At 36.8% G+C, this 25,310-nt stretch overlaps 1 protein-coding gene across 4 annotated transcripts; it reads right to left on the bottom strand.

Annotated features, from left to right (window-relative positions):
- MDM2 (MDM2 proto-oncogene) lies at positions 1–24,381 on the bottom strand. 4 transcript variants are annotated; one of them, XM_059936444.1, is made up of 12 exons: positions 24,020–24,381; positions 23,449–23,690; positions 23,231–23,315; positions 20,446–20,520; positions 18,193–18,326; positions 16,113–16,162; positions 12,800–12,867; positions 12,576–12,672; positions 8,567–8,727; positions 4,711–4,866; positions 3,594–3,671; positions 1–1,912 (listed from the first exon to the last, which is right to left on the bottom strand). In XM_059936444.1, the coding sequence occupies exons 3-12, from the start codon at positions 23,309–23,311 to the stop codon at positions 1,337–1,339; spliced, it is 1,476 nt and encodes a 491-aa protein (XP_059792427.1). In that variant the 5' UTR covers positions 23,312–23,315; positions 23,449–23,690; positions 24,020–24,381; the 3' UTR covers positions 1–1,336. The 4 variants fall into 4 exon arrangements, with proteins under 4 accessions (XP_059792427.1, XP_059792429.1, XP_059792430.1 ...); XM_059936446.1 differs by having other exon boundaries at positions 23,449–23,517; XM_059936447.1 differs by lacking the exon at positions 23,449–23,690 and having other exon boundaries at positions 23,231–23,366.
- Between the last annotated feature and the right edge of the window lie 929 nt (positions 24,382–25,310).

The following is a 25,310-nucleotide window of genomic DNA, read 5'->3' as shown; positions in this document are numbered from 1 at the left end:
TAAAGAAAACATTTTTAATCTTACAGTACAGTACCTTGTAAAGTACAGTAGTACAGTACAACAGCTGGCATACAGGGGCTAGCATCAAGTGAACAGGCAAGAAGAGTTACTGACTGGAGGAGGGAGAGGAGGTGGGAGATGACAGAGCTGAAGGATTGTCAGCAACAGGAGATGAGGGCAAGCTGCAATTTCACTCACACCAGACGCTGATGGCACAGGTTCTGGTTCCTTGCTGGATTCAATTCTACCTACCCTCTTGAAAAAACGATCCCATGATGTCTGGGTAGTAGCTCTTTTTTTCTCCTCATAGGTAACACGGTAGCACTGGACTGCATTCTGAATGGCTGCTGCAACCTTCGTGTACCATTCTACGTTCGGGTCCTGTGCCTCAAAAACTAACAGTGCCTCCTCAAATAAAGAAAAAACCCTTGCCATTTTCTGCGTCGTGAATCTCTGTGGTTCTTCTGTTACTTCTTCCTCTTGTCACTCCACTCTCTCAATTATTTTCACTTTTGTTTCCATCAGCAGTACCAGCTACATCACTGCTGCTTTTATGCTTGCTTCCGGACATCCTGGGCTTGAAATAAAGATACTATACTACTGTACTCTATAAAGTACACAAAAGCACAACCATTTGTAGAGGATGCACGCACGTGACAATGTACTCCACTCACGTGACCTTTCGTGACTGGACATGCCAGCTCACGTTCACATCTTTGAAAGTTGGCAATTTGAAGGTTTGTATGTAGAGGACTTATATTTTAAGAGGCTCTGAAAGACTAGAGAAACTAAGGATTGGAAAGTTTAAGAGTATGTAAAATTTAAATATTAAATCTTTCACACGAACTTTTCCTCCTTACATGAAAGGTACTGAATAAGTTACATTTAAATGTCCTACTTATATATTTTTTAAAAGGTAAGATACTTCTCATTTAAGAGAAAGTGGAAATTATTTAAAATAATGAGCGGTAGGAATTTCCCTGACGGTACAGTGGTTAAGACTCTGCACTACCACTGCAGGGGGCGCGGGTTTGATCCCTGGTTGGGGAACTAAGATCCACATGTGGAGCAGTGCAGCCCAAAAAAAAAAAAGGGGTAGAGGGGCAAAGGATGAACTCTATATCCAATCCAAATTACATTAAAACCCAAATATAAAATATCAACAGAAGGGGCATTTTCCTAAAAGGAAGTAACTATTCACTACTGGGAGAAATCTACATGTAGTAAGATACTTTCTTGCTTTGATACAGCTAAAAAAATAAAAATAAATTTCATGTCTAAATTTTGGGGTTTATATAGTTAGAAATATATAATTCTACTTTTATAGGTAGTTCAACTAGGGGAAATAAGTTAGCACAATCATTTGAATTGGTTGTCTGCATACGGGGCAGGGCTTATTCCTTTTTTTTAGCTTCTTTGCACATGTAAAGCATGCCATAAGATGTCCTGTTTTGCCATGGACGATGCAACCGTTTTTAGGTCGACCTTGGCAAATCACACAAGGTTCAATGGCATTAAGAGGAAAACTAGATTCCACACTTTCTTCTTTGTCTTGTGTTTCTTCCCTCTCAAACTCTTTGACATCTTCTTGGCTACTATAAATGATACTATTAGAAGTTGATGGCTGAGAATAGTCCTCACTTTCTTGGGATAGGGAGGCTTGTGTGATCTTATCATCATTTTCCTCAACACATGATTCTTTGGAATCATTCACTGTAGATTTCTTACAGTCAGGGACATCAAAGCCCTCTTCTACTTGTGCTGAGTTTTCTAGTTTGGCTTTCTCAGACATTTTCCCTTTATCTTTCCCTTTATCTTCAGGAAGCCAATTTTCACGAAGGGCCCAACATCTGTTGCAATGAGGTGGAAGGGGAGGATTCATTTCACTGCATGAAGTACACTTCCAATAGTCCTTCAAGGAAACAAGACAGTTAGCTTCTGTAACCCTTCAATAACCAGTCACAGCAACGCTAGCAACTTGTTCAATATGTCTAAGGTAAAATGTATCATACAGCTCAATTTTCAGCATTCCATGTCTTATATAAAGCACTCAACAGTCTTTCCTCAAGCATGAGCTTGTAAATACATTTTTTTCCCAGCCAAACTATGCTAAGAATTCTAAAATGAAAAACGTATTCACCATGACCTTAACCATGTACCTGTAAAGTTATCTGTTCAAGGACAGCGTTGGTTCATTTCACTGAAGCAAGTGCTATGGGATCTTCTCTGTAATGAGGCCTGTACCCACTCCACTGCCTTAAAGGCTCAAACCTGATACGGTGCCCAGTCCACCAAATCAATCTAGACAAAACTATCAACAAGTCTGCCATTGACTAAGACTCTCTTAGAAGTGCTCTAAAACCAGGGCTCAACTGGGTGTTCCCTAACTTCACCCACAAAGGAAATGCTAAAACATTCTTTTCAGCAATCACGGCCAGCTAAACTCTGCCATCCTTGTCACTATCCAAAATGTATGCCCCTTACTTGTCTATCCTTTTCTGTGTTCTCGTCTCTGTAACTGCTCATTGCTTCATCCTTATTCCAACTTATTTCCCAAACCTTTCCACCCACTATGCAATCTGGATAACAAACTCCCCCACATTCCAAGCCTCTTTACTGAACATATCCTTATCTCCCTGCCTTACGAGAAGCATGGTTTTTGCCTGAGGACACTGTACATGTAAAACTTGCCATAAGAGGTCCTTCCAAACTTGCCATGAATAATGTAACCATTTTTAAGTTGCCTGACAAATGACATAAGATATTAGCAATAAGGGTGGAAACTATTCATTCTCCCACAATGGTTCTCTCAAGTTGTAAAAGCAGGTTATCTACTAAATGATAAAACCAAAGACAAAGGTCTTGTAATACGGGAAGAAAGTGCTTCAAGAGTCCGATAAATTACAAGATCTATGTCTAAAACATTTCACTCAGCCTGACATCAAATGACTCAACTAGTTACTTGAATTATTTTCTAATATAGCAAAATATTTTCCTAAGATTTTACAATTTCTCCTCCTTTTTAGTATTTGGATAATTAATAATTGTTTCTATCTCAGAAAGAGAAAAATGAGATTTCCTATCCAAATATAACAAAAGGCAGTATTAAGAACAAAAATTAAAGCAATGATATTTAGTTAAAAAAACACACATCCAATACCTGAGGAACCCTGTGAAGCATGCAATGTAAATGTTTAAGTCCAGATTTCTTTAATAGAAAATCCCACCACATTTTCTAATACAAATCAATATGATATTCATATTTGATAAGATTGGCAAAATGTTGGTAACTGTTAGACCTGAGTGATAAGTACAATGGAGATACATTATACTATTCTCTATGCTGTACATACCCAAAATTTTCCATAATGAAGTTCTTCAAAAGTTCAAATTCCAACACAAAAAAACTAAAAAGTATAGCAACAGATCCCAACCCAATAAAAGAACAAAAATATTTTAAATCATTAAAACTTAAAAAAAAAATGTTAACTTTATAAAAACTACCTCATGTCAAGTAGTAGACTAGACATATTTTTCTAATCTTGACTTCAATGTTATTGTTTGATTCCTTGAAAAAGTAAATGTATACTTACAGCTAAGGAAATTTCAGGATCTTCTTCAAATGAATCTGTATCACTCTCCCCTGCCTGATACACAGTAACTCGATATACCTAAGAAAAAGAAAAAGAAAAACAAACAAAAAAAAACCATTAGCATCAATTCATCACCTTTTTTCTTCAACCAGTAAGGCTTCTTAGTGATAAGTCCTAAACAAACAACATGTACTCAGTCATCCCTCTGTATCTGTGGGCAGACTGGTTCCAGGACCCCCAAGGATACCTAAATCTGCAGATGCCCAAGTCCCTTATGTAAGATGGCATAGTATTCGCATACAATCTATGCACATCCTCCCCTACACTTCAAATCATCATAGATTACTTATAATACCTAATATAAGTGCCATGTGAAAAGCTGTAAATACAACGTAAATGCTATGTAAATAGTTGATGGCCCACAGCAAATTCAAGTTTTGCATTTTGGAACTTTCTGGAATTTTTTTTTTTTACTCCAGTATTTCCAATCTGCACTTGGTTGAATCCGCCAATGTGGAACTCGCAAATACCGAGGTCCAATTATGTTATATATGAGAAATCTGAGACAAAGGTCCCATGGAATGAGTGAATATAAAGGGGGAGAAATGGAGGACAGTAAAATCCTCACCCACTATGGTAAAAAGTCAACATACAGGGATGTTTAAAATGAATAAAGTAAAATATTCAGTACAAGCATTTTTGTTTTATAAATATGGAAGTATTAAATTACAGTGAAATAGCTAGAAATGTTGAAGCTGGTCACTTCCAGGAAACAGATCTGGTGATAGTATGTGACTTTTAACTGCATGTGTGTTTTACTTTTTTATAAATTAAAAATGAAAAAGGAGAATTGAATTAAATATTTTTAAAAACGAGTAGACTATTGTAAGAATGCTCATTAAGGCCTACTGAATTCTTGACATTAATTTTTAAAAATATAAATAAGACAACAAGGAATTACAAAGCCTCAAGTCCTCAAACCAATATTCTAGTTTGAATAAATCAAGAGTCAAAGATTGTGATGCGAAATCTGAATACATTATTATTTCAATCTCATCAGTCAACGAATATGGAAAGTATTTAAGAACTTTAAAATATAATCAGAAAAAAAAACTACCTCATCATCTTCATCTGAGAGTTCTTGTCCTTCTTCACTAAGGCTATAATCTTCTGAATCAAGAGACTCAACTTCAAATTCTACACTGAATTGATCTGAAACTGAATCCTGATCCAACCAATCACCTGAATGTTCACTTACACCAGCATCAAGATCCTAAAATCGAGGGGGAAAAAAAGTGACTTAATGTACATTACCTGTTGGCCTGTAACAGCTTAACTCTTCCCTGTGCACCTAATTCCCCCTCAGTTCCATCCTGCACACTGACACTAGGTTAAGCTTTTGGGTTATGATTAGATAAATATTTTCTCTGTTCAAAACCCCATTATATAAAAGAAAAGGCCAAATTCCCTTGGCATTCAAGGTACATACAGGAAGTCTATATTAACATTTTCATATTATATCCAACTAGACACCCCCCTACCCCCACTAAACAAGAACATTAACCAGATCTAAATTGTTTCCTAAACCAAACTTCAACTTCCACACCTTCCCTCTCTAGCTGGAATAACTTCACAGTTTTCAAATTCTGCTCATCCTTTTTTGCCAAAGCCTTTGTCAATACTATAACTAAAAGAGCACTCCCCACCTTTAATTATCTGTACTACTTATATTATTGAGTATTATATATTTCCACACACAAATTTCACAAAACATAATTTTGCACACATTTCTTATCTGAATTATACATACTGTAAGAGTTAAGACCATGTCTCAATCATCTTTATATCTTCCAACTGGTAGAATGCTAGTAGCTACAACACATACAATAATTATGATTTATGTTTAATGAACTTTGAGAATAATTTCTTTGGAAGAGCTTTGAGATATAATTTTTTAAATCTATTTTTAAAATTCTGTATTTGCTCATGTGATTCATTTTAAAACTGATTAATAGTATAAGAACCTAAGAGAACCTTCAGTCCCATAATATTTGCCATCAGTGGCTAAGGGTAGGAACATACACAAAGAAGAAGGCTAGAACCAGAAAAAGTACTTTGGTCTAGTAGTCAGGATACATACATTCTTATTCTAGATTTGCCACCAAAGTAACTTTCAACCTAGACATATTTAACTTGTAAAGGCCATAGCTATTTCATCTATGACACATGAGTTTGGATTAAATGATCTCTAATATTCCCATCATTTATAAAAACAAAAACAAGGTATTTATTTTACAACCACTGAGGTCAAAAGACTGTTTTAAACTGTGATGATAGGAAAGTAGTAGTAAAAGCAACATTCATTGAACTGCAGTTCTAATTCCTAAAAAAAAAGGCTCTATTAACAATCACATTAAATTCACAAGTCAAGCTAGAATACAATAACAGCTCTAATAACCTAAGAAACTGGACACTTCAATTAACTAGGCTTTAGTGTACTATGTTTAGAATAAGGGGGTAAAAATCACGATAAACATTAAGTCTCAGAAAGCATCTTCTATGGCAGGAGTCAGCAAACTGTGCCTCACCACCCATCTATTTTTATAAATAAAGTTTTCCTGAACACACCCGTGCCCGTTGTCTATTAGACTTGTTGTCTATGGCCGTTTTTGCCTCACAGCCGTAGAGCTGAGTACCTGAAACAGATACCATATGGCCTGCAAAGCCCCTAATAGTTATTATCCATCCCTTTACAGAAAAAGTTTGCCCACTCCTATTCTAGGGTTCTATGAAGAAAGCAAAATTAAAAGTAGTTTTCAGGACTTCCCTGGTGGTGCAGTGGTTAAGAATCCGCCTGCTAATGCAGGGGACACAGGTTCGAGCCCTGGTCCGGGAAGATCCCACATGCTGCAGAGTAACTACGCCTGTGCGCCACAACTACTGAGCCTGCGCTCCAGAGCCCGTGAGCCACAACTACTGAAGCCTGCGCACCTAGAGCCTGTGCTCCACAACAAGAGAAGCCATGGCAACGAGAAGCCCGCGCACAGCCCCAGCTCGCTGCAACTAGAGAAAGGCCTCGCATAGCAGTGAAGACCCAACGCAGACAAAAATAAACAAATTTAAAAAAAAAGTTTTAGCTAATGTTCAAAAAAGAAAAACCTAAAAACTTTTAAATACTGTATATTTAAAAAGTATCAGACAGGCTTGATCTGGAAAGATCTTAAAATCCCTGTTTTTCTGAATTCCAACTGTGACAATTACTAGTTATGTGATCTTAAACAAGTTATTTGAAACACCCAAGTCTTAGTTTTCCCATCTATAAATGGAGTTTGAGGCTGCTGAGGTGATAAAATATGTTAATTGCCTGGTATAGAGCCTAGAATATAGCCTTAGTTCTCCCAATGTATTAAACCCAAAAGAAAGAAAAGATGGGAGGCAAATGCACTTTCCTGTAACTCCCTTCACAAATTGGTGAATGACAAGACCAAATAATGTGACGTAAGCTAAAATGAAGGAAAAAAATTAGCCTTACCAAAAGCTTTCACAACTAGGGACTTTGCCTGAAAAACAACAGATCTTTAATAGAGAGGATTTTTAGAAGAGAGCGTAGAATAGGACTAACAAAAAGAAATACCCTCTATACTGCTTTGATAACAAGGCAGTGTCCCAGGTAGAAAGAACAAGGACTTTTAATACCATTTAGCTAGAATTCTGAAACAACTTTAACAAAGACCATAAGTTTAAATGGTGCATAGTCGTTGTATTAAAACCATTCGTAAGGAATAAAATTATCCAAACATGAAGTTGGTGACACATCAAGTTTTATTTAATTGGATTCAATTTTTAGATCACACATATTTGCTCTCAAGAACCTGTATATTTTTCATAGCATTTATTCACTGTTTTAATTATTTGTTTGATTGCTGATGACCTATCTCCCAATGAGGGCAGGGATCATAACTACCTTGACCACCACTGTATCTCCAGTGCCAAATGGAACCTGGCATAGAAAAGACACAAATATCTACTGAATGAAGAACTTGCTCTTGGAGGAGCTCACCATGCCATCTAGTGGCCTACATGAGTAACAGCTCTATTAAATACTAACTCTAGAAGGCGCCTCTGCATCCATAAAATCACTGCTTTGGAAGAAAAAAAATGTAAAGATAATAAAGAATACATAAAAAGAATATGGTTACTATCACAATTGGTTCAATCCTTTACATCTTCTAGAGAACTATAAAATAATCACTAATATCCAGAATAATCACCATGAGATGTTGCCATATTACAATAAAGATCCCAATTTTAATAACATTTTAAAGACAAATGTGTAATGACAAGAAAGAAAACATTCCATTTGTCAAGCATTCTTGTTAGCAAAAACTTCTTTATAAAACTTCCTTCAGTGATATCTCTTAAGAATGTTAATGCTGGCTAATACTTTGGAATATTGTATCAATGATCAAAAAGTACTGATACTTTCCCATCATGCATGCAATAATATACCAATATTTCAGTCTTATTAAAAAGACCTTCCCTGATGTCTAGACCTACGTATGGCAAATGTGGAGATCAGGCTATGTTCACTTACTTGCTGAGAGCTGTAATAAGATATTTTTACTCTAAATATGCGAGACAAAATTGCTTAGAATCTTAAGGTATCTTTGGTGCAGTGGCCCACAAAGGTTCTCCAATACGTAGGGTGACATTAATAACTAACATTGGTACTAATTTTACCAGCACACTCCAGTGCAACTCCATTATCTTCCACCCTTCTCCCCAAACCCGGGGTTGGGAGTGGGGAAGATCTATACAGTTTCATTTGAAAGAAAATTTTACCAAGTGTATAGCAGCAATCAAGCAGCAATCACATATCATACATATGCATTCTATCTGGATGCTTATTAGGACTGCCAGAACTAGACTTTAAAAATAAGAGAGTCCTGTTTTATTTAAAATGAGAGGATTACCGGATTTGACGGAGTCCCTGTCGATTCACTGCTACTGCTTCTTTCACAACATATCTCCCTTATTACACACAGAGCAAGGCTTTCATCAAAGGAAAGGGAAATATTATCAGATTTGTGGCGCTTTCTTTGTCGTTCACCAGGTAATTCATCTGAATTTTCTTCTGAATATGTAAAGAAAAACAAGTTAATTAAATTGCTATACTGTAATGTATTTAGAAATTGAGCTGTCTTAAGTTACCTATCTGTACTAAAATTGTTTCAGTGAAATTAAACAGAGAAAAATAGTGAATTACTGTTTCAAAAGTCAACACTCTTATTGGATCTGTCCAACTTAGAGTTACAGCAGAACACTACATTTTTAAAAGCTTTTTAAGCTTGTTTCAGAACTTTATCAACTCACAATTAATTTAATCCATCTAGACCTTTTATTAACCAGTCTACGATTTTTCTGTCAAAATCAAAATTTAGGATATAAGATTTCACTTTTTTTCCTGGAAAGAACCAAAACTGTTTAACTTACTTAGAAGGTATTCCTAATGTTTCAATTTCCTTAGTATCCAGTATTTTCAACAGGAATCAAAACCAGTTAAAACTGGTCCATTTTATTTTATTTATTTAGTTTGTGGCCACGCGGCATGAGGGATCTTAGTTCTCCAACCAGGGATCGAACCTGCACCCCCTGCGGAAGCACGGAGTCTTAACCAGTGGACGGCCAGGAAGTCCCTGGTCCATTTTATTTTAAATAAGAAATTATCTCTGACTTAAAGTGAGAATGTTACCAAATCTGTCAGGAACATAAATGAGAGTCCTACCTTACACCAGACATAAAAATAAATTCCAAGTGGATTAAAAACCAAACACAAGGAACAAAACCATCCAACTACTTATATAAGAGAATATACCAGGGTGGGAAAGTATGATGTGACACTACAAAGCCCTCAAGAAAAAGACTATCAAGATTAAGTTAGTTACTTAAGGCTTACATGGCAAAATAAAATACTATAAAAAAAAAGTTAAAAGGCAAATGTCAGACTAAAAAAAATCTGCAACATATAATAGAAAATGGTTAATATCCACTTTATACAAAGTCCTCCTACCAACCAAGTAAAAGACAAACTTAATTTTAAAAAAAGTCAAAGATATGAAAGGGCAATGCATAAAACACAAATGACTAATAAACACATGAAAAAATGGCTTACCTCCTAGTGATCAAGGAAATGCAAATTGAAATGAGATACCATGTTACTTACTTACACCCATGAGAATGACAAAACTTAAAATGAGAGACAGTCTCTATACACTACTGGTAAAAATGCAAAACAGTGTAACATTTTATGGGCAGTTTCTCTATCCTAGACAAATATCTGCATAATCATTTAAGGATTTATGAGCAAGGGTGCTCACTGCAGCCTTACATGTTAAGTATCTAATAGGGTTATGAGATTAAATATAATCCATATGCCTGAAACAGGTACAGCTCACACCTTTGCTCACTCCATTTCCCTCTCTTGACCTTCCTAGTCAGAAGTTATCTCTTCTTCCTCTGAATTCCCAAAACACGCTTATATCCTCTACTTTAATTTTGTATTTATCTCTACAAGATCACAAGTTCTTGATCTAAGTTACTAATGTTTGTATTCCCTATAAGAAAAGGTGATCTTGGTTGAAAGATGTGGGCTAGAAGGCCAAAACCATGCTGTTGATCTATATTTTTTAACTCTATTAATAACATTTGGGGCTTTTTTCTGATTATTAAAGTATTATATTACTCATAGTAGAACTCTCTAAAAAATAGAAAAAAATTTAAATGTAAATCATCTATAATATTACCATTGAGATAACTACTATTAACATTTTAGCATAATAATTTTCCAGCTGTCATTTAAAAAATTTATTTCCGTCTAAAAAACATATTTATATCACACTATATGTACAATTTGGGGTTGTTCTCTTTTTTTTTCCTTTGGCCATGCCACATGGCTTGCAAGATCTTAGTTCCCCACCCGGGGATCAAAACCAGGCCCCTGCAGTGAAAGCACTGAGTCCTAACCACTGGACTGCCAGGGAGTTCCCAGGGGTTGTTTTTTCTTAAACATTCTTTTACATTATTTTTAATGGCTGCAGAATATGGTATCCATAATATAGGTTCATCATAATTGAACCATTCAGTCCACAAATCTGAGCACCTTCTTTCTGTCTGGCACAGTGCTAGGCAGTGGGTATACAAAAATGAAGTCAGCCATCATCCCTACCACCAGAGGAAGTTTACGTTCAAACATCAAGGCAACCAAAATACGATCATTTACAAGCTATAATGAGTGCTATGAAGGAAACAAGCAGGGTGCTAAGGGAAAGAATAACAAGAGGGGATCCACTTTTCCGGGTGGTTAGGGACAGCCTCTCTGAGAAAGTAATAATTAAGCAAAAATAGAAAAATGAGGAGCTGGTCTTACAAGACTGAGGTAGAAGAACTTCTGGCAGAAAAAAACTGTGCAAACAGCCTTAAAGCAGGAAAGAATGCTGACTTGTTTGAGGAACCAATCAGTGCAGTTAAAACACAGTGAAGGTGGGGAAAAAGGCCAAAAACCAGATTAAAGGTAGATCAGGGCCTTGTAAGCCAACATGAAAGTGTGAGTTTTATTTGAAGGTCAATGGTAAATAAACAAAGTGGGGAAGTGACACAATCCAATTTACCTTTTATGATCCCTTTTGGTACTGCGATGAAGGACAGAAAGAGCAAGTAACTAGAAACAGAAAATCAGAAGCTGCTGCAGTGGTCTCAGTAAGAGATGACAATGGCCTGGACTAGAGTGATGACATTCTCTAGCATCATATATGTTTTCAACTATGAATAATGCTAAAATTAATATCTCTACATATAATCTTTGCATTTCTGATTATATCCTTAGGATAGATTCCTAGAAGTGGATTGCTGTGATAATGGTAAGAACGCCAAGCCTTTTTATAATTCATGAAGGTTAACCAATTTACACCAACTGATACACCAACAGTGCATCAGTGCCAACACAGTTAGCAAGGATAAGTTAAAAAAAAAAAAATCATCTTTCCTAATGTGAAAGACCAGAAAAGACACCTTTTTTGCATTTTTTTGTTACCTATAAACCTAAATCACTAAAATCCACTCCTCCTCATATTTATCAGTCATTTCTATTTACTATGAAAAAACTTTTTTTTGCAAGTTGGATTTTTAATACTTTTCTTATTGACTTTTGGAAACTTATAATAAGGATATTAACACTGTCAAATTTAAAGTAAATCTATTTCAATATGTTGTAATTTTTTTCATTTATCTTTTAAACTCATCTATCTTTTAAACTCATTTAGTATTCATTTTGGCATAAGGCACAGATATAACTTGATTTTTATCCCCCCAAATAACCATTTGTTCTACTCCCATGTATTTACTCTGCACTTGCTGCCCTTTGCCCTCATGTACAAAACTCTACTCTGGGTTTATCTATTCTACTTCACTGATTTGCCAAACTCTTTTTTTTCACCTGAATCATACAGTTTTAGTTATCATAACTTTCATCAGGCAACCGCCTCCTCCTCTACTCTTTTCTCTGTTAAAAATGCTCTCAGCTATTTTCTTTACCTCGTCCTCATTTCTAAGATGCTATTTCTCTGTTTTTAAACTCATTGGTGTGTTTTATTTATTAGAAACAACAAATACTTTAACTGCTAAGGTGACTAAGAATGATGACTAAAATAGAGTTTATATCCTTGTCCTCTGTTATCGTGCACAGCAAAGAGCTGGCTAACTATAAAATCCAGCAGGACACAGTAAACTGTGCCTGCTGTAGTCAACCAGAAAAATGTTGCTAAGGAAGCAATTTGTAAACCAAATAAATCATATAAAAATAAGAAACTCAAATTCATTCATCTAAACCAAAAAAGCACAATTTCATTAAGCCTAAATGCACTAATTTCAGTAAAGAATGAACACTGAAAAGCTGTTTGAAAGTGCCAGTTAAATATTCATATATACCTGTCTCACTAACTGCTCTCCTTCTAGATGAGGTAGATGGTCTAGAAACCAAATCTGAAGATGAAGGTTTCTCTTCCTGTAGCTCTTGCACAAGGTCCTAAGCATTCAAGGGAGAAAAAACAAAAATAAACCCACAAACTTATAACACCAAGAAGCTAAAAATTCATTGTTTTAAACACTCCCAATTTTCAAGAAACATCAAAGTAGAATGAGTTCAAGATTACCTTTTGAACACTCCCACCTTCAAGGTGACACCTGTTTTCACTCACAGATGTGCCTGAATCTGATGGTTCTGACAGAAAAGAAAAACAAAGAATCACAAACTAGGAAAGCAAGGGTTATTCAATAGATGTTATCCAGAACAAACTCCTCATACAATTTAACCTTTTAACCAACACTGAACGTGTAGTCTCCCAAGTGCCATCCTTTGCTGAATACTAGAGATGTAAATAGATAATTCAATTTTAATATAGAAGATACATAAGAATAATTATAAAGTACAATAAAATAAGCACACTAAAAGAAGTATTATAAGATAAATTAATGGAGAAGACGAAGCAATGGTTATTTGGTAGAGATGCGGCAAGGTCTGAGTAACAAGCAATCAGGAGGGGTTTCATAGTAGAATATGTGGAAGTACGACTGGGAAAGGCTATTCCAGACTGAGGAAACACTGTGAAAAAAGCATTCAGAAGTGAACTACCAGTGTTTGTTGCAGGAACTACAGGTACTTCATTACTATGGGAATGTAAGCAGGATCATAAAGGATCCTGCCTGTCTTGCTAAACAGCACAAAGATATCAACAAGCAATACTCCTGCCACCAATCCCAAATCACTGCAACCTTCCCAGCTAATACTTCACATTCCTCCCTAAGGCACTGCTCCAGCCACGCACCATTAAAAAGGTTTAATCTAAGAGATAAAATTGATTTGCTAGTTCACAGCAAGTACTTTACACCCATCGAGAGATAAGGAACCCCTAAATGGTCACTATAAGCAGAAGAGTGACAACTCCCTCTGCCAAAATAGGAGAAAAAAGAGAACAGAGGCAGGGAAACCAGTATTAGCAACTGCAATAACACAAATGAAAAGCATTAAAGTCTAAACTAAGACAAGGAAAAAAGATCAATTCCAGAGAAATTAAAAAGGTAAAAACTGACAAAAACCTGGTGTCTGACATACAAGGCAAGGGAGAAAGGAGTCAAGAATTCCAAGATTCTACCTTGGGTGGATAAATGGGTAGTATCATTCAAACTTCAGATGATGAACAGATTTGGATGGGAAGATAACAAACTGAAAAGTGGATAAAACTTTCAGGTAGGTAGGTTTAGTCTGTATGTGGATGTACAGACTTGGAGCTCTAGTCAAAATTTCAGATGTGGGATATATACCATCACCTAAGATCATAATCAAATACCCTTTACTACTCCCTTGGAAACATTTTCGTCTTAACACTGAAGCCCGCTCTGAGTATTAACATTTTGAAATTATATGCATTATCATAAGAGTTTATTTATTTTTTATATTATGGGCAAGGTATTATACTGATTTAAGTTGTCCATATAAGTAGGTTATATTTTGTTTTAGTATAAGAGATGTTACAAAACAGATGTAATAAAAAGGAAGCACTAGGTGTGACAAGTTTGAGAACAATGATATAGGAGTTCTGAAGTTAATTATATTAAACTAAAACCTGAAACAAACTCAGAATGGAAATAACATAAGTAATCTACAGGTTACCATCTCATTAATATAATTTTCCTAGGAATCAACCAAGATTTAAATGAATGAATGAATACATCAGGGATAATAATACTTCAGAAAACTGAAAATACTACAACAGATACTGCAGTTGTTTATTTGCCTTCATTTGATTTCCTTTGATTTGATTGCCTTTTTTTGATTTTTTTTTTTTTGTAAAGGGCTTTGTAAAACAAAATGTCAAGTCACCAGCCTAATAATTACTTCTATTCTGGGATAAGACGGTGATGCCCTTTTCTGGGTCTTAAATCCTAACTTTGGAAGAATAAGTATTCAATTCAACAAATTTACTAAACATCGTATTAATAAACACTGTACTGTGTAATGCAGACTGCAAACCTGAATAGGACACACTTGTATAAGTAAGTGTAACAAAGTAATATAACAATAAAATCTAGATACGAAATAATGGGAGCACTAAGGAGTGGTCAGTTCGTTCTGTAAAGTAAACAAGCTTCTGAGAACAATTCTTAATTATAGATCAAGAATGGACTTCGGGCTTCCCTGGTGGCGCAGTGGTTAAGAACCCACCTGCCAATGCAGGGGACATGGGTTCAAGGCCTGGTCCGGGAAGATCCCACATGCTGCAGAGCAACTGAGCCCGTGTGCCATAACTGCTGAGCCTGCGCTCTGGAGTCCGCAAGCCACAACTACCGAAGCCCGCGCACCTAGAGCCCATGCTCCACCACAAGAGAAGCCACCGCAATGAGAAGGCCATGCACTGCAACGAAGAGTGGCCCCTGCTCACCGCAACTAGAGAAAGCCCGCGCACAGCAACAAAGACCCAACGCAACCAAAAATTAAAAAAAGAATGGCCTTTAAGAAGCCTGTGGTGCAACTACTGAAGCCTGCGTGTCTAGAGCCCATGCTCCGCAACAAGAGAAGCCACCACAATGAGAAGCCCGCACACCGCAACAAAGAGTAGCCCCTGCTCACTGCAACTAGAGAAAGCCCGCGCGCAGCATCAAAGACCCAATGCAACCAAAAATAAATAAATAAAGTAAAAAAAAAAAAAAAAGCCTGTAGTGCCAGCTCCTACCAGCACTCCCAAGCAAACTGTGTACACCTCTTCCCAACTGCATGTTTGTGGCTGAAAATGGTCATGGTGAGGGTATTTATATTATGGAAACCAGTAACCGCAAATCAAGTCTCTCCCCCTGGAGAGTGGATTGTTAAACATTTACCAGCATATCACTGTGTATGTTTAGGTGTATCATTATGGAATAAGAACCTAGCACTTTCATCAGATTATCAACAGGGTATGTTACCCAAAAATAACCAGTTAAGAACTACAAGTCTAAAGGAAGGGAAGTAAAATGGCACTTACCTGAACAAACTGGTAAACAAAGTTTTGTCTATTATAAAAAACACACAAGACAAGGACCCTTCCATTCAAATGGCCCTACCTAGGTATCTGTATTACTTCCCAAAGCCTTTGAAAACGTTTCAAGGTTTGCTCCTATCTCTACTATGCAGAAGATTTTGAAATTATCTACCTTTCAAAACAAATTCTAACCTGATATCCCAAGGCTTAAATTTATGTAATAGGATATTTAAATATCCACTGCAAATAAATGTGCATAAGAAACTTAGTATTCTGTTGTTTTAGCTCATATGTATTTCTTCCTGTTAAATTTATCATACCCTTACTATAATTAAATATACAATGAGAGCAACTTTTAAAGAAAATCACAATTATAAGATGTCTGCACATCCACAGAATGTCTTTAATATATTTTTACAGTACATGCTTATGGAATTCAAAATGAACTTACCCTGCTGATTGACTACCACCAAGTTTCTATAAATCATTGTATATATTTTCCTTGTAGAGAGAAAAAAAAAGAGATGTACATTTTAAAAATGTATTAAACTAGACTTAACAAGACTTTTAAATGCATATTAGTATAAACTATCGTGCTACAACCCAAAGTTTAAATCACTACATTCAAGTACTGATAAGCTTCTAGACACTAAAAACCACCATAATAATTATTGCACAGTGATTAAACACAGCCACTTTTAATAATCACTAAGGTCTCCCTAGTGCAAAGATTTCACATCTCCATTTCCTGAAACATGCCTTGTTGAGACTTTAGCAAAAGTCCCCAGAGAACTGGTGTGAACACACGAGGCAGGTTAACATACTTATTTTCAAACAGAAAAGAAATTATCTAGCTCCGGGCATAGACGAAGACTGCCTAAAAAAGTAGCAGGTTATGCAAAACCCATTATATAGGAACTTCATTATAGTTTTGACTTTTATCAACCTTAGACCAATCATCTAATGGATTTTCTTCCTTGATCTGAAAAGTTATTAAAAGATAGAGCAGTATACAGTCATTTAATACAGACTGAGTACCAGTCACTGTTCTAGAAATAGGGGAAAACAAAGAATGAAATAAAAACGAATCTCTGCCCTCCCGGAGCATAAGGAAACAATTCATTTATGCCAATACTCAATGAAGTCATGGTACATTTTTCTTTTTTATCAACTAATGACTTTAGAGAACATTTATTGGTCACAAGATATCATTTCTAACTCTCAAGGTTAAGGAGAAAGTGCCAATCCCAACTAATTTTTTTCATTCTTGGGACTGACGATACAGCTCCTTAAACTCACAAAAAAAATCGATATTCCTACTCATATCTTTTTCCCAAGTCAGTAGTTTCCCCAGTGTTGAACCTCTCAACACATTAGAATTCAAGTCAAAGATAATTTTAAATTTGTGCTTTCAGTATCAGAAATTACAGCTCCAAACATTATCAAGATTCAATACTCAGATGGTGCAAAATTATCAATATAGTTATTTCTTAAACTTATAAAATTAGAGCTTATATCCCAAGGCCAAGTATAAAATAACATAAATATTAAACAGATATCTGTCAATGGAAAGAAGCTTGTATATTAATTTAAAAGCAGGATGAAATTAAATATAGTATGTTCACAATGGGGTTAAAACACATCTGTGCATAATATATTGTAAAAACAACAAGTAAAAATACCTTTCAATGGCAAATTACACTCTTTTTTTCCCCTATCATTAGCTTTGTCTTTTCTTAATATTCAATAATGAATACATACATATAATAATAAAGTTATTTTAAAGTTATAAATATCCCACTTAATTATCTTTTTAGCTGTAATATTATTGAGCATTAAACACTAGTAGAATCTAGGTAAATGTTTCAGGTGAAAAGTATTCTTCTCATTAATTAAGATACACTACAAAGAGACTAACAAAATGAAACAAGGAATTCCACATGTAAAGTAAGAATGACTGAAAAAAAATGTCTTCAGTTCCTGGTAGAGTAATTCTAGAAATGTTATCTGGGTTAAATTCAGTTGATTAAGTGCCATAATGGCATATGAGAAAGAAAATGATCTCCAAAGTAACTAGGGCTCAAATTTAAGCCATTACCACAGGGTATTATAAAGACTGTCTTTGGAAGTGACTGCAATAATAATATTTTTTTAATATGCAGTTACTGTAGCTAATATTTAGATGCTTTCCATGTGCCAAACACTATGCTTTTTACACATTGCCTCTTTATAACCTCCACATAAGGTATTTATATTATTCCTACTTCATATTCAGGGGAAACTTAAGGCTTAAAGAGGGTAAGTCAATTTACCTAGTCTAACAGCTAGTAAATGACTAAGCTGGGTCTCAAACCCAGGCTTGTAAGATTCCAGAACTCAGGTTCTCAAGTAATATGCTATTTTACTAAGAAATTAAATTTCAGCATCTTTTATATATATTATAACAATTTTCTCTGACAAAAGGGAGTAAGGATGGAGGTGAACTGAAATGTTTGCCCAGCTGGCATTTTACAATAGACTAAAGAACTTACCTGTGCTCTTTCACAGAGAAGCTTGGCACTCCAAACAAATCCCCTAGAAGATCATTTGAACAATACACAATATGCTGTTGTTTCTCATCATATAATCGTTTAGTCATAATATACTGGCCAAGATAAAATATAACCTGAAATAGAAATACGATTTCTGAGCATTAAAGAAAATTAAATGTTAGTTTCAAATACATTCAATAACATCTCATTTATCTGAAGAGGGTTAAACAACCAGCAACCACATCAATAACCATCTAAATAACAACCATTTTGTACTCCTAAAAAAAAAAAAAAAAAGCTGATTTTATATATTTTTCTTTTAATTTGATCAAAGCAGAGACACTGCTTCTGATTTACTTAAACTTTAAAATGTGTCTTTTTTTTTTTTTTTTTTTTGGGCAGACTTTAACTTTGCCCAAATATCTAGGTACTACTTATTAGGAAGAAAGGAAAAGGCAGCAAAATGCAAAACCACTGATTACAATGAAAAGTTGCAGAATCAAAAACATCAACTAAAATATAGTAGTGACCTGGCGTCATTTAGTCAATAGTCCTGCACACCATATACCTCGACAACCTCTGAGGTCATCACAGATGAGAAGACAATGACCAATTACATCTACACAACAGTTTGGGAGAATTCAGTGAATGAAATAAACCCTTAAAGATATCATTATAATCTACACAATAATCAAAATAATGACCCTGAATCATGCACATACAGTTAAATTATATTTTGTGTGCTCCATTAAAACAAAGTAGGCAATACATTTTTAAGACATCCACATACAAACCTATTAACAACCACCTAAACACATATGGTGTTTTACAGTTTACAATGTACTTTTACAAGTACTGTCTCATTCTTCTGATTTTTCTTAGAATTGTTATCACCACATGAGAAATAAGAAACTGACTCGGTCTTCTGACTTCTAGCCCAGTGTGCTTTCTACTACCCCATACTAGCTTTCATTACTCTCCCACATACCACAGAACAAAGATTCTACAACTGAACACTGTGTCAGACAATATATACATCCCTGTTACACGATTTAATATAAGCATTCTAAGTCTTTATGATGACCTTGATCAATTTTCTCCTTATTTCTACCTACTATTAGTCATACTTTTTTGTTTCCTTAACTGGTTATATAATGATAATGTAAGGTTAAACCCAAGTTAACATCCCAAAAACATCATTTACCTTGACACTTCCCTGCAAGCACCGTCTACAGACTTAAATGGCTAAGCAGGCTTCAGACTTAAAGGAATATTCCTATGTGACTATGGATGGAAGAGATGGTAGACAGTGGAAAGGAAGAAGGAGGAGAACCTAGACTCTTTCTACCAAACATCCCATAAGGAAACTTCTGAATGTGGTTAAAAAAGAAAAGGGTCTGGAATCTTTTCCTGCCCACTATCCTGATGTAAGGTCCTTCAGTGTTTTAAGTAATCTGAGCCCCATAAACTAAGTGTGAGAGATGGGGAAGAGGCACATTTCATTCACATCGAAATTTTCCCCAAGATGGCCCATCTCTCAATGAACAGCATGCTTCTGTGCACAAATTTAAAGCTAGAGCACAATACATTGAAATGTATCCATTAAATAGAACATATGTTCACGAATCAGCTCACCTCTATCCCAGAAAGATCAGTACACTGTACTCATGTATCTCTAGTGCAGAAGTTCTTAACCTGGGATCCATGGATGCCCAATAAGTCCTTGGATAGAATTCAGGGGGTCCATTAATTTGGATGGGAAAAAAAATGTTTGTCTGTATTTTCACTAACTTTTAACTGAAATTTAGCTTGCCCTTCAATTATGAATATAGGCAACAAATCACAAAGTATTAACAATAACTGTGATTTTGTCACCAATAAAATCACAAGCGTTTTTCATATCATACATACTATGCTTGATGTAAACGTCTCAAAATATCAGTTATGCTCCTCACTACTTCCAAATTACATTTATTAGATCTGCTGCTAAATCTTAAGACTTTACCAGTGCGTCAAGTGGGTTCACAGCACAAAATGGCTAAGAACCCCTAAAGAGTTTCCCTTTGTCTGAGTTCCTGGCTGACAAATGAAATTCGAGTATAAACTGAATTTTCAGCTTCAAATTATAGTCCAAATGACCACAATACTTAATATTCCTGCTTACTGAAAATCCCTCTATATGGCCAATTTCTCCCCGTGGCTATATGTAACTAGTAAGACATTAAGTTATCTTTTTAACTTAGTTCAGCTTACCTCTTTCATAGTATAGGTGTCCTTCTGTGCACCAACAGACTTCAACAACTTCAAAAGCAATGGCTTTGGTCTAACCTATAAAGGACAAAGAGTTGCTATTATACTTCCAAATTATTCCAGAACTATAAGCCTGCAGGAAACTCATCCATAAAGAATTTCAATAAAGGTAGCAAACACAATGTTATCTCACAAGGTTAGAGACCTCAAAAACTAAGTCATAATGTTTTCACTAAATGTAATAGACTATGTAAACTGAATACCACAGACTGTGTTTGGGAAGAAAATGCTGGGATCTAATTATTATGCAAATAATCACAGAATCCTCAAGTATCATCAGTTGCCATCAAAAACAGTACCCATGCCAGGGCAGTGAAAATTATTCTTTTCCCTCCAGCTATTTCTATCATCTGCTTATTACCTTACAAACTCAATGGTAAATGGAATACCCCAATGAGCTTACTATAAGCTAAATTACAAAATACGAGAGAAAACAGTAAATCTTTACGGTGGGTGCTTTTACCAATCTTTTCTTTCTACAGATTAGGTTCCTGAAGGCTGGGGAACTTTAACCCAAGCTGACACGGATAATTAAGAACAGGTGTGGAGACTGCGACTCACATCCCTCAACTGCAAGCCAGCATTTTCTTCCTACTATAATATCATGCTGCCTTTTAGTTGGTCTACATTCTAAATATCTACTTGACAAACATTTATTGAGCTTCTGCCATGCACCAGACAGCACTGGATACTGCACACACACACAAATGACAAATAAGACATATGACCTGTATTGAAGGAGCCAGCCAACTAGATCAGGGTTCAATTTTTTTCTTTAAAGAGCCAGACAGTAAACAGTTTATAGCTTTTCTCACCAGATAGTATGACTCAGAAGCGTAAATTATATGTAAACCAATGGGTGTGGCTCCATTTCAGCAAAACTTTATTCACAAAAGTAGGCAGCAGGCCAAATTTGGCACATAGGCCGTAGTTTGCCTGCCTCTGACCTAGAGGCTTTGCAAGTTGTACTAAGAAAATAACTGGCAAGGGGGCAGGGATGTAATGTGTTTATGCTCTTTCTCCCTATCTGTTGCTGTATCAAAATCTTCAAAACTCAAGTATCTTTACAACTACACAGCCACCCCTATACAGACTGGTGCCTCCGCACTCCCTTCAATATACTCCCGTCTTGTCTAACTTTGCAATCTGACAGCAACCCAGTTGGGGATCTAACCCTCAAAACTAGATTTAAGAAAACTGCCTATTTCCAGTTAATCAACAGAATATTATTTAATAACTGAAAGTTATAAAATATACAATAAATGTATTGAATCATTAATTGTTCTGATCATATGTTTTTTCCTATGGGCTTACACATGCGCTTTACTCTCAGGCTATTTAAAGAATGAATTAGCCCAGAAAACAGAAAAAGTTACTTTTTTCCCTCCTAAAATTTTATATATATTAACTTCAAATTACATAAAACAACTCAAAGTAAAAGTCTCCAATGGAAAGCCATCAGCTTTTTGTTGACTAAAAAGACATCCATTAATAAGAAAACTACTATGAAAGACAATACCATTATTAATCTTACATTTAAGAACAGAAAGATAAATTCTAGATGAGAAAAATCTAGATGTAAAAATAAAAAATACTAGAAGAAAATACAGCAGTATATCTGTATAATCTTGGGATGGGAGAGTTCTTCCAAAACATGATATGAAATTCAAAAGCCAGCAAAAGTCAAACTTTACTTTATAAAAATGTTCTCAATGAGAAAAAGAACAAATAAGCAAAGTTAATTTTTAACATTTGTAAATGATAAAAATTAAATACACTTGAAACACAGAGAACTATTACAAATTGTTAAGAAAAATACAATAAGCCTAAAAGAAAAGTGTATAGATAAGACCAAGCAAACCTCAAAAGAAACAAATGACTTAACCAATGATGTGATGCCCAACTTCACCAAAGATTAGGGAAATACACATTTAAACAATAATATAATACCTTTTGCCAAAAAAGGGCAAAATAATAGTGATAATATTCAGTTTTGACAGAGAGGAAAACTATTACACATAACACTTGTGTTAGGATACATATGCAAAGCAGCACCATCTGTAATACTCAAAAACTAAAGGCAATTTTAGAAAACCTATCAGTAAAGGCGTAAATTTCTTAAATGGTACACTAATGCTGTGCATTACCATGCAGCTGTTAAAAAAGAATTCTGTAGGTTTTATTGATTGACATAGATGCTATTTGCTTAACATCTCTAGTATAATCCTATTTTAGTAAAACAAACTGAACCGCGACAGATTAAAACTCACATGTGCATATATATATGTGGGTATGCACACAGATAAAGATCTAAAAAGGAGAAATGGTCAAAACAGAAGACTGGAATTTTCAGTTTTTAGTTTATACTTTTCTGTAATGCCTAACATCTTTACAATAAGCATGAATTATTTCTGTGACTTCTACAAAAGTTAAATACTGACAGGTCAAAACAGAAAAAAAAAAAGTCATATAATAAACATAACTTCAGCATCCATACTTAAGAAGACAACGAAATTGACTTTTAATTCAGTGTGGTAAAAAGCTAAGAAAATAAATATTGATTCTTACAGTTAACTTTTGCTCCACAGTTATGCCTGAGTGGCAGGAATTTAAGCTATGTACTACAACTTCACTAAGAGCCATGCTATAACTGGGGTCTATGAAATCTAGTTGATCACCTCATAAAATAAATTTTTGTTAAAGTTACACCGGAGACAAAAATACCAACCAGGGTCTCTTGTTCCGAAGCTGGAATCTGTGAGGTGCTTACAGCACCATCAGTAGACACAGACATGTTGGTATTGCACATTTGCCTACGAGTACGAAAAGAAAACACACGATAAAAACTTGAAATACTGAAACACCTGTAAAAAAAAACAAAAACAAAAAAGGCAAATCATATAGAAATGAGATAAATAATGCTTTTATTAGCAAGTGGGTCCTCACCTGGATCAGCAGAAAATGCTACAGCTCGGTGACCACAGGCTCTCTCTCTCAAACAGCCAGTGAATACAGCTGGAGAAAGGCATGGTTTAAATAGCCCCAGCTGGAGACAAGTCAGGGCTTAGCTCCTTCTACTGCCGACGCGGAACGTGTCCGAACTTGACCAGCCCCACAGGAAAAGCTGAGTCAACCTGCCCCCAGTACCAGTCCAATCTCGCCCAGACGTAGCGCCCGGTAGATACAAGCTACCGAACAGGCACCTGTCATTATTTTGACGACACCCCCCCCGCCCCCTGCAGCGCCCCCCGCGCACTTGACCTTTACCCCCGTGCCCGCGGAACCCCCTCCCAAACCCCCGCCCGCTGGGAGCGCGGCCCCAAAAACCCGCCCTCCTCCCGAGCGACGACAACCTCGCCTCCTTCCAACAAAACCTCCACAGACCCATGTGCCCGGCGCCCCCCACCACGAAATGCACAAAGGCTGCGCGCGGGGCACAGGCGGGGGGCGACAGCGACTGGGGAGACCCAAGTCACAAAGCAAACCCAGAACTGCCCACGCGCTTCCAGGCCGATACCTGCTGCTCACTAATTGGGGTTTGCCGCGCCTGGAGTCGGAGTCGGCGGGGTGGGTGAGGGAGCTGTCCCTCGAGGCTCCCTAGTTCCCGTCACGGGGCGCGCGGAAGCCCGACGCCCTGAGCCTCGGCGACCATTCCACTCGCCGGGCCCAGGCCGCCGGGGCGCTCGAACGCACTAGGTCCGGAGGAGAAGGAGGTTCCTAGCGGCGAAAGCGGCAGGACCTCGGTCAGAGGGGTAAGAGCTACCCCTCAGGCTAGGCGTCTTGCTCCATTTTCCTTCCAGTCACACCGGGCCGCACAGGCCCCCAAAGATGCCGAGCTGGCCGAGGTGCGCCGGATGCGCGCCCCCTGCCGTCCGAGCGCAGCTCGCCGGAAGCCGCGGCCCATCCGGGCTTTTGCGCGCGCAATCCCCGCCGCCCCCGCCCATTGGGGGCGGGGCTGGGCCCGACAGCCTCGGCGAAGGGGGCGGTCCCGGAATTGGGCAAGCTGCCTCGGTCGGTGGGGAGGGGTTGCTGAGCGCGCGCGACCCGCCAGAGTCGGTTTCCCGTTTTCTCGGGGGGAGCTGAGCCCTGGTACTTCCCGCCGCCGCCTGGTTTGGTGCGCCAAGCTTGGGACTTCTTTGTCCCTTGGCGCTATTTTTGTATTTCTGTGTTTGCACCTCCCTACCGCAATGGAAACTCAGGCAAATACGTATCTAAGTGCCGCTACCAAAAAAGAAACCACAATTAACAGCTGTGCGATATATTAAGCCCGCACCGCCAGCCGCTGGAGTTGTTTTTGTAAAAAGTATGATTAAAAATAGCACAGTATGGGCTTGTTCAGGGATGCATACAGTATTCTAGTTGGAGGAATAAAAGGCTGGTGGTTACCGTTAGAGATGGGTGGGGTAAAGAACGGTTACTCTATGCTTTTAGAGTGTTTGGGTTTCTTTTGTTTATATGATGAATGTATTCATTCCCATTAAAAATATCTGTTTCTATATTAGGCATTCAGTACTGAAAGACTCACCTACTTGCCCCTTTTGGCACATAGGCATGGCAGTCTCAGATATGAGCCAGGACATGAGAATTGAGTTGGCTCACCCCAAAAAGCACAGTCATCGCAAAGAACAGCTTCTTTGGCAAGGAAGTGACTAGCTCCTTGTGAACGGGGAACTTTTTGATAAAGTTACATCTTTCCTTTCTCCCGCACCCTAGCCTACTAGAAAGCAATCTTCCTTAAACATAGTGGTCGCTCAATTAATTTAATTGCTAACATTATCTTCAGGGATTTGGTTTGGCTTTTTAAAAAA

The sequence above is a fragment of the Balaenoptera ricei genome, chromosome 10 (assembly GCF_028023285.1).
Source record: "Balaenoptera ricei isolate mBalRic1 chromosome 10, mBalRic1.hap2, whole genome shotgun sequence".
Lineage (NCBI taxonomy): Eukaryota > Metazoa > Chordata > Mammalia > Artiodactyla > Balaenopteridae > Balaenoptera > Balaenoptera ricei.
This window is presented reverse-complemented; position numbering and strand designations above follow the sequence as displayed.